General features: G+C 33.6%; 2 protein-coding genes across 9 annotated transcripts in view; one reads left to right on the plus strand and one right to left on the minus strand.

Moving 5' to 3' along the window:
• Positions 1 to 7,607, plus strand: part of LOC105322328 (echinoderm microtubule-associated protein-like 2) — a 32,096-nt gene extending 24,489 nt beyond the window's left edge. For all 8 annotated transcript variants that reach the window (XM_066079314.1, XM_066079313.1, XM_066079315.1 and 5 more), the window contains 13 exons: positions 2 to 103; positions 794 to 889; positions 2,113 to 2,274; positions 2,824 to 2,985; positions 3,076 to 3,189; positions 3,303 to 3,440; positions 4,660 to 4,791; positions 5,064 to 5,220; positions 5,357 to 5,457; positions 5,557 to 5,644; positions 5,755 to 5,847; positions 5,980 to 6,110; positions 6,496 to 7,607. In XM_066079314.1, coding sequence (XP_065935386.1) covers positions 2 to 103; positions 794 to 889; positions 2,113 to 2,274; positions 2,824 to 2,985; positions 3,076 to 3,189; positions 3,303 to 3,440; positions 4,660 to 4,791; positions 5,064 to 5,220; positions 5,357 to 5,457; positions 5,557 to 5,644; positions 5,755 to 5,847; positions 5,980 to 6,110; positions 6,496 to 6,651 — 1,632 coding nt within the window. In that variant the 3' untranslated portion in view covers positions 6,652 to 7,607. The remainder of the gene's footprint in view (position 1; positions 104 to 793; positions 890 to 2,112; positions 2,275 to 2,823; positions 2,986 to 3,075; positions 3,190 to 3,302; positions 3,441 to 4,659; positions 4,792 to 5,063; positions 5,221 to 5,356; positions 5,458 to 5,556; positions 5,645 to 5,754; positions 5,848 to 5,979; positions 6,111 to 6,495) is intronic.
• Positions 7,608 to 7,998: 391 nt separating this feature from the next.
• Positions 7,999 to 13,136, minus strand: LOC105322330 (fumarate hydratase class I, aerobic). Its single transcript, XM_034480660.2, has 12 exons — positions 12,972 to 13,136; positions 12,634 to 12,761; positions 12,421 to 12,559; positions 11,880 to 11,980; positions 11,292 to 11,498; positions 11,055 to 11,181; positions 10,420 to 10,610; positions 10,223 to 10,333; positions 9,759 to 9,965; positions 8,993 to 9,112; positions 8,427 to 8,544; positions 7,999 to 8,282 (listed from the first exon to the last, which is right to left on the minus strand). The coding sequence occupies exons 1-12, from the start codon at positions 13,126 to 13,128 to the stop codon at positions 8,182 to 8,184; spliced, it is 1,707 nt and encodes a 568-aa protein (XP_034336551.2). The 5' UTR covers positions 13,129 to 13,136; the 3' UTR covers positions 7,999 to 8,181.
• Between the last annotated feature and the right edge of the window lie 933 nt (positions 13,137 to 14,069).

Consider the following 14,069-nt stretch of genomic DNA (forward strand, 5'->3'; position numbering starts at 1 on the left):
GGCTCATGTTCGCATTTGGGACGGAGAGAAGCTGACTACTTTTCACGTGATAGGAATCGGTTTCTTCTCCCAGGGGGTCGCCTCCATCGGATTCTCTGATCAGGTAACCGATTCGAAAATATTACAATAACACGGTAGCACATGGTGGCTACTTCTTACACACTAGTGTTTAGAAAGTAATATAAATATCAATTACCGATATTTTGACCTTGTTGTGGTCAAATTTAATTTACTAGTATAAGTAATAAATAAAGTACTATAATCACTAGTAATTCTTGTGATTTTTAAATCAGTAAGGTATGTCTGATGAAGAAGGGGAAAAAAAGGGTGGGGGTAAATTTAACACACAGATATATATATATATATATATATATATATATATAGATTGCCCTCTGTAACTAGAGAATTAATGAATATATAAATTTATTAGAGAAAAACAAATTACCTTTAAGAATTTCGAAAATCGTTTTATTTTTCCAATTAAAATTAAGAAAATAATATATTTGTCAAAAAAAGTGTACACTTATGTCTCAAATTATCGAAGACTTTAATTATGTATGAAAGATGGAAGATAGCCAAACACTAATCATGAAGCATTTCGATACTGGTAGATTATCAAACCAAAAACAGGATCTCGCACGAGATCTTTTCGGACGATTTGGCTTTTTTAAATGACTTTTGAATAAACGTTTTGTTTTAAAACATTATCAAAAACAGGAAAAAGAAATGAATTAAATTTCTACCAAAAATGAAATGTTTTGATTGAAGTGGAATGTTTGCCATTGTGTTACAGAGCCGAGGTGGGTTTATGTGTGTGACGGACACCAGTGACAAGCACGTGCTCAGTGTGTGGGACTGGGAGAAGGAAAGGATGATCGCCAAAACAACGGTCAGTATACACTATAGATCTGTTGGTACGACGCGTTAGGGTTGTTTTTTTTAGCAAAGAGCTAGAGCCACGAAGCATCAAAAATTGCCCTATCATTAAAAATTTCCATATTTTGGTAAAATATAGGGTAGAATCTTAGCTTTTCATAACTGTTTTTCTTTTTTCGATATCTATCATACTTTTTTTATGAACGGAGTTTACAATATGGCATTGTTTTGATGAAAAATGTAGAACAGACGTCATTTTTGTTAAGTAACGTCATGAAATGATAAAACTACGTATGACTTGAATCTAATAAAATAAACAAAAAACAAATAAAATTATCATGTAGAAAATATAATTAATTTATGAAAATAAATTTATTGATGAAAATACCATGAAAAGCTTATTTACAATAAAGTTTAAAAAATATTACAGGGACCAGTGTTGAAGGTCAATATAACAGCGGTACATTTAAATATGTCGGTGTGTTAAAAGTTCTTTTTTCTGCAATTTGAAACTGCCTGAAGTAATGCTGATGATGCGCAGTGTATAACTAATTATAAAGTATGGGGTAAAAAAAATTTAAATGACTTATCGATCACACATCCAACACATGAAAAACACCCATATACACAGATTAACATATAACTTCAAAGCCAGGAAGTCTCAAATAAAAAACTGTTATATACAAATATATATAGACATGTAATGAATTGTAAACTTGCCAAGTCATAAACCTTGAAGATCATTGTTCCATTGTTTTGGAGTCATATCTGACGTGTTCAGAAAATTGTGTGCATTCTTTTATGGAAATTTTTTATGCATAATTAATGAATCATTTACACATCAGTGAATTGTAATGTTTTTTATTCAAATGCTTCTCAATAGAAGGTAATTGAAATTTTAAGCACGAGCATTCCCCACCTCTGTTAATTATATCAGATAAACGCACATCTGTTACAGAAATGAGACGCAGTAACTTTTTCAAACAATATGTATTATTTTTCTTTTAATAAGAAATAAAACACCTTAATGTTTCTATGGTTATCAAATATCAACTCCCGAAATCGGACAATAAAAAGGAATAAATTTCAAATCTACATGTTGTTTGATTTTTGCACAGTGTCATGTTGTCGTAAGCCTGACTGTTCTGCTCACATCAATTTTTGTTTTTAAATGTTCGATTGGTTTTCTTGATTTTATTTTGTATGTTGACTTGTTTTACGTGTATGTTTCTGTAGACCACAACAAAGGCCGTTAACTGCTGTTGTTTCTACAAATACGATGACACGTTGCTGATCACGTACGGGGCGGATCACTTGTTTTTCTGGCGCCTCTTCTGGGACCCAGTGGGGGTACAAGACGGCAAGCTGTACAGAGACAAGCTGAGCGGCGTGTTCGAAGTGAGAATCTCGTCACAGTTGGTGATATTACACGCGTCCACTGATTGTATTCTAAAAATTACGCCTTTTGATGTGTACATTTAAATTTTATTTTAAAACAAACGTTATCAATACTTCTTTGCATTTGTGATATTTTCTGTATTTTAAATAGAAATATTGATTCTTTAAATAATTTTAATTTTCAAGGGACATTAGATGGTAAAATGACATAAGATCATAGGGCGAACTGAAGTATATTTTCAAAAAAAAAATTAAATTAATATAAAATTTCTTTTCGGGTTTCGCGGAATTTATTAAGTTCATTTCTCAATTGAAGTTTGTTACCTTAGTATCTGATACTGGTATTATTCTAGCACTGTCCAGACTTGCATCGAAGTTCAATCCAACGTTTTCATAGAACTATCGGTATACATTCTCAGTGTACTCATATCCTGACCATTATAGTCATATCCCATCACATCTACCCAATATTACTTTCAGTACCTTGATTACAAGAGTGTTTTATTGCAATCAAATCATAATAACGCAATACATTCAATTCCAAAAAAGGAGGATACACAACCTGCTATGGTTACCTCGCATGCCTTTTCGTCCACTGGTGACGTCATTACAGGGGATTCCAATGGCTCCATTTTGGTTTGGACGAAGGATCAAGATTACGTTTTCAAAATCAATAAGGATATGATTGGAGGAATGAAAGCAGCGCATATGGTAAGACGAAAGACTGTTTAGCACAATAAATTATGTAAAACACTTGTAGTTACTAAAGTTGCAGTACATTCCGGTTCCATTTTTACACAGAAACCAGTCAGTACCCTGTGTATGATGGTAGATAACACTCTACTCTCTGGTGGAGGGTCCTACATCAAGTCCTGGGACAGCATCAACAACTATCGCAAAATATCAAAAAGAGAGGTACCTATAAAAAGAGCGAATGAAAAAAATTAAAACGCTGCAATAGCTAATGTTTGTAGTATATAAGTGAAGTGAATATGTTTTTTTTTTTAATGCCGAAAATGCCTTTTCAGATTCCAGAAATAGCTGGAAATGTAAGAACAATCATTCCACAACGAGGCTCCGGGGCAGACGGACAGATTTATGTAGGAACGTCCAAATCGTGTATTCTAGCAGGGTCGCTCCCTGTTAAATTTCGTTTTATAGTTCAGGTATATGATTGAATGCAACTCACTTCTGCGTGCCAAAGGAAAAAAAACAAACCTGAAAATGTTAAATATTTTGTAAACGTGGGTAATTTTACATGGATTTTTCCCGCAATTTCGATCATAAAATGTGTTCGTTAAGGAAGGAGTCTTCTCGTTATCAAACATACTTCTTATAATAAGAAATTCATAAAATTTTGACAGAGTCAAACGGATCATATTAAAAACTGATTCTATCAGTTTTATCAAATTTGACCCTTTTGTTTTCGCATAAAGGTCAGGTCAAGGTCACTACCTTTTTCTTCAACGTAAAGGATGATAAAAACAAGTGTAGCTCTTTGTAGTTCTGTAGTCATTTGTTTAAGATATGAAGATTCTATTCTTCAATGAAATGATAGAATATTAGAATGTCTATCAGCTTATACTACTTAATTGGAATAACTATTTATACTAAAACTGATATTGCTTAGCCCGCATTTCCTCTAATTTTCTTAAATTTTGAGGGAAATTTATTATTTTTTCATGTTTCCAATAATAAAATATTTATGATTTTTATGTATAATAAAGACTTTATAAAAAGATATAAATTGACAGAAAAGCTAATATATTGACCATTTCATAAGAGAGAAAAACTGATTTTAGTGATTTTTTCACAAAAATCAGTGTATAGAAGGGCACTTTAAAAAGCCTATAAAAATGTAGTTTGATAGGCAAATGATATTTTAAATACATATTCTGAAACCCAAGTATCATATCATTAGTTTACATTAGTGAAAAAATCCAACATTAATGTTATTGTTTTTAAAATGCTAAACCAGACTCATTAATCTGCAGCAATTCTGTATTGCGCAACATGTGATATTTTCCTACGCCAATATTACGCCAAAAATATAGTCCTTGTTAGATTCTAAACTTTGATTACTTTTTCTATGCCAAGTTGTACGATAATAAAAAAGAAAGAAAAATATTATATTATAATTTCCTTTCATCTTGATTTAATGAACAATTAATCAATTTTACGTTTGACTAGTCGAAAACCATAAAAGACTCCTTCCTTAATCTAACTAAAATTAGCGTTGTTACTATTTTCTAAAATACTTGGCTTTGTTAAAACATTTACCAACGCAAACAGCGTTGAATTGCTTTTCAAGTTCAACTCCTTTCAGTTTTTATTATGCTTTTGGGTAGCTTTTTAATGGGAATTGCCGTAATTATTTGCATATAGGGCCACTGTAAGGAGATCTGGGCTATAGCAGCCGTGCCGGGAGAATCCAGCTTCATCACCACCTCTCACGACCAGTTCGTCATCAAGTGGTCCACCATTACCCACCGCGTTCTGTGGCGCTCGCCAATGGAGGTATTAACTACCATTCCTTTTTAGAGTTGTTTTCATTATTTTTCAAAACTTTTCGTGATTCTGGCCCTACCGTCTCCAACATTATCTGATTGAAATTACCTAGTTCTGAACTTAAATCTTTATAACACAAGTGTCATACTCAGATAAAATGTCAGATTTGATGCTTATATTTTGGTGAGGAGGAAACTTGGTAATAAGGGAACTTGATGTACATATAGGGCCTATACGTTCATGTAAATCAATGGTCATTTATTTTCTTGTTTTTTTTACAGAAGCCGACCACGGCGCTGGCCGTAGATAGCCGGGGTCTCTATGTAGCCGTGGGTTCCGTGGCTGGTAGGTTCTTCGTGCTAAACGCAAAGAACGGGATGCACATAATTACCGTCCAAGTCGGGAAATCCCAAATCAACGCCATGAGGTATTCTCCAGGTGAGTATTGATCTTTTAGACACTGCCAAAGGCAGGTACGCGTATAAAAACAATAGCAGATGTCAGATTGTCTATACAAAAGGAAAAGTTTTATTGTTTTATCTAAGTAGGATATTGATCTTTCTTTTTTTTGCAGACAATGCGATGCTGGCGGTGGGATGTGAAGATGGACACATACATATATTCTACGTTCACGACGAAGGTCAGATCTACAGGAAGAATAACATTATTCTCAGGGTCAGTACTTATATATAGCTAAATGTACATTGAACTTTTGTGGTCTTTTGTTTTTACCACATTTAGCCGAAGTTACAACTTTTGCTTTGCTATTTTTAGGGACACATGAAATTCGTTACAAATCTTGACTGGTCTACCGACAGTCGTTTTCTGCAAAGTGTGGATGGGGATTTTGAACTCCATAACTGTAAGCTAACAAAACATTCCAGTTCAGTGTGAATGAAGACCTTTTTAAATAATTTTCCTGCATTGCAATGCATCACATTAAACACAAACTTTTTAAAAACTATTCTTCAGGGAATATACAGCGCATGGAAAGAGAAGATGCCAGGACCCTTCGAGACTGTAACTGGCAGACGTATAGCTGTTGCGCTGGCCATCCACTTATGGGTATGAATATAAAGATTTTTCTCTCTGTCAGTGAAACAGATTCTCTCTGGTAAATCCTCCTCCAATACATTCTCCCCCCCCCCCCCCCTCCAATACACTGTTACTGATATGTATTTTACGGCTGTTCTGTAGGTCCCTGGACATCCTGTGATGCTGGAGAGACCGTGTCTGTCGTAGCACGCTCCAATTACCGCGAGATCATCATCACGGGAGATAACACGGGCAGAATGAAAGTCTTCAAATATCCTTCCTCCACTAATATGGTAACTTATGATTTTCGAGTATTCAATTTATACACTTTTAAAATCTCTCCTTTTGGATTTTGGGCGTAAAATCCGCCTGTGTTCTTTTGCTTTTGATAATTTTCTGTCAGAAATTATTTGAAAAGTTTGTTATAAAACTGCATATCATTTTTGCAACATTGTCCGACAAAATTAGGAAAAAATATCGCACTTTTGCGTGAAAATTTGTGGAAAATACGGGGGTAATTTCCCCCACAAATCCTTGCATAAATTTTCATCAAAAGGTCATAAAAGGCACATGTGAAGAGTGAACCTTTAGTTAAGTAAGAGTTATCTTACTTATAAGAGGAGCCATTGTACCTTAAAGAGGCCTATATAAAACGAATGTCTTTTTTCTAACCTGCAGCCTGCCTGTCGTTGGACCAAGCTGTACTCAGGGACAGTGACCGCCCTAGAGTTCTTGTATGACGACAGCTTTGTGTTGTCCTCAGCGGGGAAGACCCCCGTCCTCGCTCAGTGGAGCGTGGTGGACACGTACAGTGGACAACAAAACCACTCGTAAATGACAACAAAACAACAAACAGAGGAGATACAAAACAACATGTGCAGGATAACAACACAACATGAACAGGACAAAACAAGATGTAGAAGACAACAAAACAACATGAAAAAGACAATTAAGCAACACTTAGAGGACAACAACACAACATGTAGAGGACAACAACACAACACACAGAGGACAGCATATATCAACAACAGCAATCATATCAACAACAACAATCATCAACAATGCACAACAATATTCATACATGTACATGCTGATCAGAAAAATACAGCTATCATTGATTTAATTGTATAAGTTTTTATAAAGCACCTAGAAGACATAGTTGGCGTTTCAAAGTACCAGCAACTAGTTTAGTCTACACTTTAAAAATGTGCATGTATATCAAACAGCTATATATTACTATATATTCAGTAAAATTGACTAGTCTTTGAATCCTTTATCATCGTGCCGTCCATAAGGTCTAGTTGATAGTACATTAGTACTAAATATGTTTACCTCAGATACTCAAAGTTTTGTGAACATTCCTTTATTTATGCATAATACTCTGTAGAATGTTGCAGAAATTCATTTTTTATAAAGTTCATACCGTCCACTATCACATTCCACTTTTGATATGTATACATATACATATAGTGAACAATTATTATTTTTAAAGCTTTATTTGCTTTTTAATATTAGTACTCTGTGGCATTAGAGCAATTTGTACATTTTTGCACAACTTTCATTTATACTCTTCTGTAAATGCAGTTACATGTACATGTGTATTATTATTATAGTTTTGTAGTAAATTGTAATTCGTTGGTCAAAGAATCAATTTACATGTTGTGATAAATATGTTCTCAATGGAAAGGAATTGAATCCTTTTCCAAGCTCTGATCATTCTGTGATAATTGTTTATATTTAATGTACTATACTTTTTGTCATTGTTCATTTTTATTAAATAATCAAATTAATATCAAGAATTTAATTACTTCTATTGTCTTTTAAAAAAGACATAAATGAAAATTTGAAAATGCATTGCATTTACATCTGCGACTCAAACCCATATTGATATAAAAGAATCTATTCATTAAAATGTCTTCATTTAAATCAAATACCAAATGGTGTACATAAAATTAGCAAATTATTTCTTAACAGAAAATACAAATATTAGTCTGAAATGATCTATTTGATTTAATATAACTAAAGATTCATATAATGTGTTATAGACAATGACGGTTTCTCTGTTCCTACAGGATTTTTTTATTGGTGGAGTGAGAATTGCAGTATTAAAATTTATTTTGATATTAGATATCATCACATTCAACATTAGTTCTATCTTTGAAAAATAAATCAGACTTGAACACAAATAATATAACATTTATTAAAATTAAAATTCTTGAAAAATAGATACATGATTAAGTGGTGCACATTGTCCTCCATGCAATGTGTCTGCTCGGGTAAAATATTATAAATTAATTAGCTTATTAATAATTAAATGCAATTATTTCTATCGGAGAACATATCCTCTCTAAACAATCACAATCACTATTCCACAGACCACTCCTTGAAAAAATCATTGCCTTTATTGTCCACCACAATGAATGCTGGGAAATTCTCCACTTCAACTTTCCAAACTGCCTCCATTCCTAAATTAATAATTTAAAAAAAAAAATTAGAAGAATTTAAACAGATGTATATTAAAACTTCAAGGTAGAGTGATAAAGCATAGATTTTCAAGTGATATATGTTGTTTAGTAAGTTTCCATAATTAAAGATTTAAATAACTTCACCTAATTCAGGATATTCCAGCTGCTCAACTTTCTTGATACAGTTCTGGGCTAATATTGCAGCTGGTCCTCCAATGGAACCAAGGTAAAACCCACCATTGCTCTTACAAGCCTTAGTTACCTTAAACAAAACAAAGACGCAACTGTATTTACTGTTTGATCTAATAAAAATTACATGAATATTGTACACCACTACACAATACATGTCATTGCAAAATTCAAAAGATTTGTTATTACTTTAAAATGTAAAGCTTTCATTAATTTTTTTGATAAAACATTTTTATTTCATGCAACATTTATACTGACAAAATACAAAATTTTCAGATAAATGACACAAATTGAAAAACTTTTCTGAATAGAGAGAGAGAGAGAGAGATTTAAAACTTTCTTGTCAAAAAATGAATAAATTTGAATTTACAATATATCCCAACTACAGTGAAAAAGAAGTGTCTTTATGTGCCCAGAATGTGTTTGAGAAAGATTTAATTATTCCAAAGCAAAACGTTAAAAATATATGTTGATCATATACATGTAAATACTGATCAACTGTGCAAAGATTAAAGAAAGACCTGTTTGCTTCTGTTGCCTTTTGCCAACATCACCATGCTTCCTCCAGCCTTCTGGAATTCATCTACATAGGAATCCATTCGCCCAGCTGTTGTAGGGCCAAAAGAACCCGATGGAAGTCCCTGAATCACATAAATCAAGTGACGTATATGATGTCATTTAAACGCTTAATTAAACAATATTTATAGATTATCTTTGCTAGCCAAGGATGACGATCCACGGTGTTTGAAGGAGTTTCTCTATTCATGAATAGAGATTTTTCTATTCGTGAATAGAGAAATGCTGTGGATCGTAACCCTTGGCTAGCGAAGATGTTTATAATTACTGAAGGTGATCATATTGATGAGTAATGCAATAATAAATGATTTTATCGACATAGTATTCATTTATTAATCAATAACTAAAGCTGAATGATAATCTGATTATTGGGTAAAATCTATTATGACATAAAAATTGGTTAGAAATATGGCTAAATCGTTAGAGTAAATAAGTTTTTAACTGCAACATTTTTAAAGGAGTCTGATACAATGTACATCCTTAAATTTGCTTTATTCATGTTCATACTAAACAGGTTTTACTGAAACATATTGGTTTAATTGCTTCTATAGTACCATGTACTTGTATATGCATTGCAACTATCAAAGATCCAACTGCTTTTAATAAAGGTAAATGTAACCTTTTAATGCAATACCACATACATGAAATACTGTATATACAGAATATCTTAAATCGGGATTTCATTTATGAGATAAATCTTTGAAAACTAACCTCAGGAGTCTTTGCTGGTCCAGCATAGTAGACAGGGTGGTCTTTGAAGTACTGGGGCAGGGACCCCTCTGAGTTCAGGCGGTCCTGCAGTTTGGCATGGGCAATGTCTCGGGCCACAATAAGGGTCCCTGTCAAACTTAGCCTTGTCTTCACGGGATATTTGTCTAAAGATTTAAGGATCTTATCCATGCCATCGTTTAAATTAACCTGTAGTAGAAAACATTTTTAAAAACATCTCATACACTGCATTACTATTGAATGATTTTATAAATCATTTGGAGTTGTATTTAAATAGTACAGAAAAATCTAAATCCATTGTTTTAATGGCAAAATGAAATTTACTGTACTATATTTAACTTCGCCTATAGTATACAGTTTTATTCAGCAATTAAATATTTATTATTAAATTCAATAGTTGTTCTATGAGACGGTCAGTAGAGTGAAGTAATTAATAGAATAACAACCTGAACTACTTCTGTGGTCAAGTCTTTCTCCTGGACCTCTGGCATGTATTTGGAGGGGTTTGTCTCAAGTTGTTCCAAGAATACACCCTCCTCAGTTATCTTCCCAAACACCTATTTAAAAAAATTCTTCATTGAAATCAACATTATTGCATAGATTTCTCAGGGTGTTTGCATAACAACAACCCCATTTATCTCACCTGTCTGTCAGCTGAACAAGACACGCCTATTCCGACCGGACATGAAGCACCATGACGAGGTAATCGAATCACCCTGACATCGTGACAGAAATATTTACCACCAAACTGTGCGCCGATCCCCAACCTCTGTGTCAGCTGGTGAATTTTCTGCTCCATTTCCAAGTCACGGAACCCTCTACCATGTTCATTTCCTTACAAAAAGGTTTTCTTTTCAACATATGCATTTATAGAAATCGCTGCATAAGTATTTTTTCAAAATACCTTTAAATAAATCGAAATCTCTCAATAAAATTATACATGTACCACCTAGCTATTTTCAAGTTGTAATGATATCAAGAAATTCATCTTTTTCAGTTGTTTATTGTGATGCTTTATCTTATTGTCATATCAAGATGATATTGTTCAAGTACTTGAACATAACATAATCCCTAGGAGGCAAAGTTAATTTTCCTAATTGATTAAATATTTTGGCCTTGACATTTCATTTAGTAAATAGTGTATAGTGTATATCTTGTAAATTTAAATGAATAAATTGTATCTCAAAGTTGTGAACATATAGATAGAGAGACATCTAGAGAGGAAAATACGTCCCACTGATCCTCTATCTCTGGCAATAAGATTTCATACATATGTACCTGATTTAAAGATGTTATCAAGGTATTTGGTAGAGGCCAGTTTAACTGTTTTTAGATTATATTCAGCTGAGGTTCCTCCGATTACGATGGCCAAGTGGTAAGGTGGGCAAGCTGCAGTACCAAGGGTCTAATCACGAGAAAAATAGGGAAATATTACGATAAACTTGGTAAGAGAAGGTCAACATAAATCAATCACCAAATTATGGACGTTACAGCTAGTCAATATAATTTATCTACCTTAATTTTTTCATTGACAAAGCTCATGAGTTTTTCTGGATTAAGAAGAGCTTTTGTTTGCTGATACAAGAATGTCTTATTGGCTGAGCCACCTCCCTTGGCTATGAACAGGAAGTCATATTGATTGGAGTTCGTGGAGTAGATTTCTATCTGTGCGGGCAGATTGGTACCGGTGTTGACCTCTTTGTACATATCAACTGGTGACACCTTTAACAAAAAGAAACATATTCATGCAATGCACACATTTTATATTGTTAATCAACTTTTTTAGAAGATATACTATAAATTCCCTATTTTACGCTTAATTTCGCGACTCCACTGTTTAGCACCAAATCGCAAGAATATGAAATCGCAAGCACCAATTTTTTGTTATAACTTAATAAAGATAAAAACTGTCAGAAAAATAAAAGCGAGATTTCAAAATCCGCAAAGACTGCTTCTCGTGATTTTACGCGGATAATAATTCCTCGCTATTAATTAGGAATCTACAGTATCGAGAAGAAGTTGACCATGTTGACAGTTTTGAAAATTGAAATTAAACACTATACCATCTTGAAAATGAGTATTAATAAAGAACAAAATTCCTACTTGTGAATATCTCAAGTTCTTCTTGGTATATGTATTGTAGACACCTTTTGATAAAGCCTCGGCATCATTACCATCTGTCCAAACATACTGGCCCTTCTTACCTATATTAATTTTTTGTAATCTTTACATCAAATATCTACATCTTTGTATATGCATGTAGAAGTCACATGTTCATAATATTCTTTTTTGTCACTGTTAAAATTAGTTGTATGTGTTTACAAATCATTGATTTAGATTGTGTCTATCATAACAATTACAAAGATAAATGGATAAAATTTATGTCTCTCATGTGGAGACTGTAACAAAAATACTGTATACAGGGAAATATTCGCCCCCATTTTTTTTTCGCCCCTTTTGCCCTCGTCGTCAGAGGGCGAATTTAAGACTGGGCAATTCTAAGTTGCAAATAATATCTCTGTTAACACAACTGCATCTGGGCGAATTCAAGACGGGGCGAAAAAGCTTGCAAGTGTAAAAGGGCGAAAATTACATGAGGCAAAAATAAACCTGTATACAGTATGCAATAAAATGTTAAACTTACCCATAATGATAGCAGTTCCAGTATCTTGACAGCCAGGAAGTACCATAGCAGCAGCAACATTGGCATTTTTTAGGAACTCAAGGGCAACATAACGGTCATTCTCTGAAGCTTCTGGGTCTTTAAGAATGTTTGATAATTGCTATAAAAGAGAGAAATTGCACAGAATTTATCTCATATTTTTACCAAAACATTTATTTACATGATGATTTTTACCTGCAGATGGGCTGGTCTTAATAAGTGGGCAACGTCAATCATTGCCTGTTCCGATATCAATGTCAATGCTTCTGGCTCAACACTCAGACATTTTTTCCCTTTCACTTCAAATGTGGACACATAATCTCCTAAAATATGAATGTTTAATTGTAAAATAATGTGATGCAAAGATACCTTTTGTTCATCAGGAAAACAGGAGCCAACCAAAAACCAACGAGTTTTTAAGATGATCAAAGTGGGTGTGGAACAAAATTCTGCATTTCAAATTTAAAAACACGGTTCTTAAAAGTTATTCATTTCCTAAAGCATACAATGATCCCTGTTAATGCAGAACCTACCAGTTAGCTTCTTAAATGGTGTATCATGGGGTCCTTCTGCCTGCAAAATGTCCTGATAGAAAAATGGTTTCACTGCTGCTGCAGGAGTCGCCTTGTGTCTCAGGGAGCTGCGATACACATTTTGTAGGACAGTTAGAAGCTTGCGACTGTTGTTCATCTTCGAACCTGCAAAATAAATTCAACACTAAAAATGTCTTTCATGACTAAAGTGTATTGAAAAATGATTAATAACTTTATGCCTTAATAACACTTTTTTTTCTTTTCAACGTAAACTTCTCTATTGCTAGGTTCCCACTGTTGTGCAAACTGTTACAAACACTATGATTGACAAATCGTAACTGATCGTAGGAATTCTCTATAATTCTATGGTAAGGTACAAGGTGATGTAAGTCAATATGTCCTTATGCAATTTGTTAAGCTTCGACACAGTTGGGTCACGATAGACATTTCAGGTTACACGATCTGTCATGATATTACTGCCTGTTTAGATAAGAGAAAATATGTACTAATTGTCCTGATAGAATTCCCCATAGGATCTCGATCTGATCCAAACGTTATGACTTGAGTCCCCAATTTAAAACGCTTGTGTATGTGCAGATTCATTTATATATGTTATGAAACATTGATCACGAACTGATGTACTCCCTTGCTATGGAGTATGATAATGATGATTCTTTCATGATCGAGATGGAGGATGATTCTATTACAATAAATCTACTTAGCCCAACTGACCACATTGACACATGGCAACTAAATGTAACGCAGGGTGGTGTTTGCCACCCCAAAGAATGATCCAGATTAACACAATTAGGGGTGCATGATTAAATGCACAGTGTTGCGCTTAGTAGCGATGCAGTACAATCTGATATGATGATAACAAATAATTACCATTGAATAGTAATCGTGTTGATAACAGAAAATATTTTGATGGTCAAAATATGTTCTACAACTAACAAATTTTCCAAAACATACCAACAGATCTGTAGAGATATGATGTGATTACATGCTGTACAACGATTAGTTGATTACTATATGATTAAGACTGCGATTTTAATCTCACTGCTAGTCGTGATGGTGGAAACATAGCATTACCTGACA

The sequence above is a fragment of the Magallana gigas genome, chromosome 3, assembly GCF_963853765.1.
Source record: "Magallana gigas chromosome 3, xbMagGiga1.1, whole genome shotgun sequence".
Taxonomy (NCBI): domain Eukaryota; kingdom Metazoa; phylum Mollusca; class Bivalvia; order Ostreida; family Ostreidae; genus Magallana; species Magallana gigas.

What these genes read in the sequence shown, in the direction of transcription:
- LOC105322330 (XM_034480660.2), bottom strand. Translation starts at nt 13,128, where the DNA reads ATGAACAACAGTCGCAAGCTTCTAACTGTCCTACAAAATGTGTATCGC. An exon ending in TGGAACTGCTATCATTATGG is followed by an intron (nt 11,981 to 12,420) that starts GTAAGTTTAACA and finishes AAATTAATATAG; the next exon opens with GTAAGAAGGGCCAGTATGTT. An exon ending in AGAACTTGAGATATTCACAA is followed by an intron (nt 11,499 to 11,879) that starts GTAGGAATTTTG and finishes TTTTTGTTAAAG; the next exon opens with GTGTCACCAGTTGATATGTA.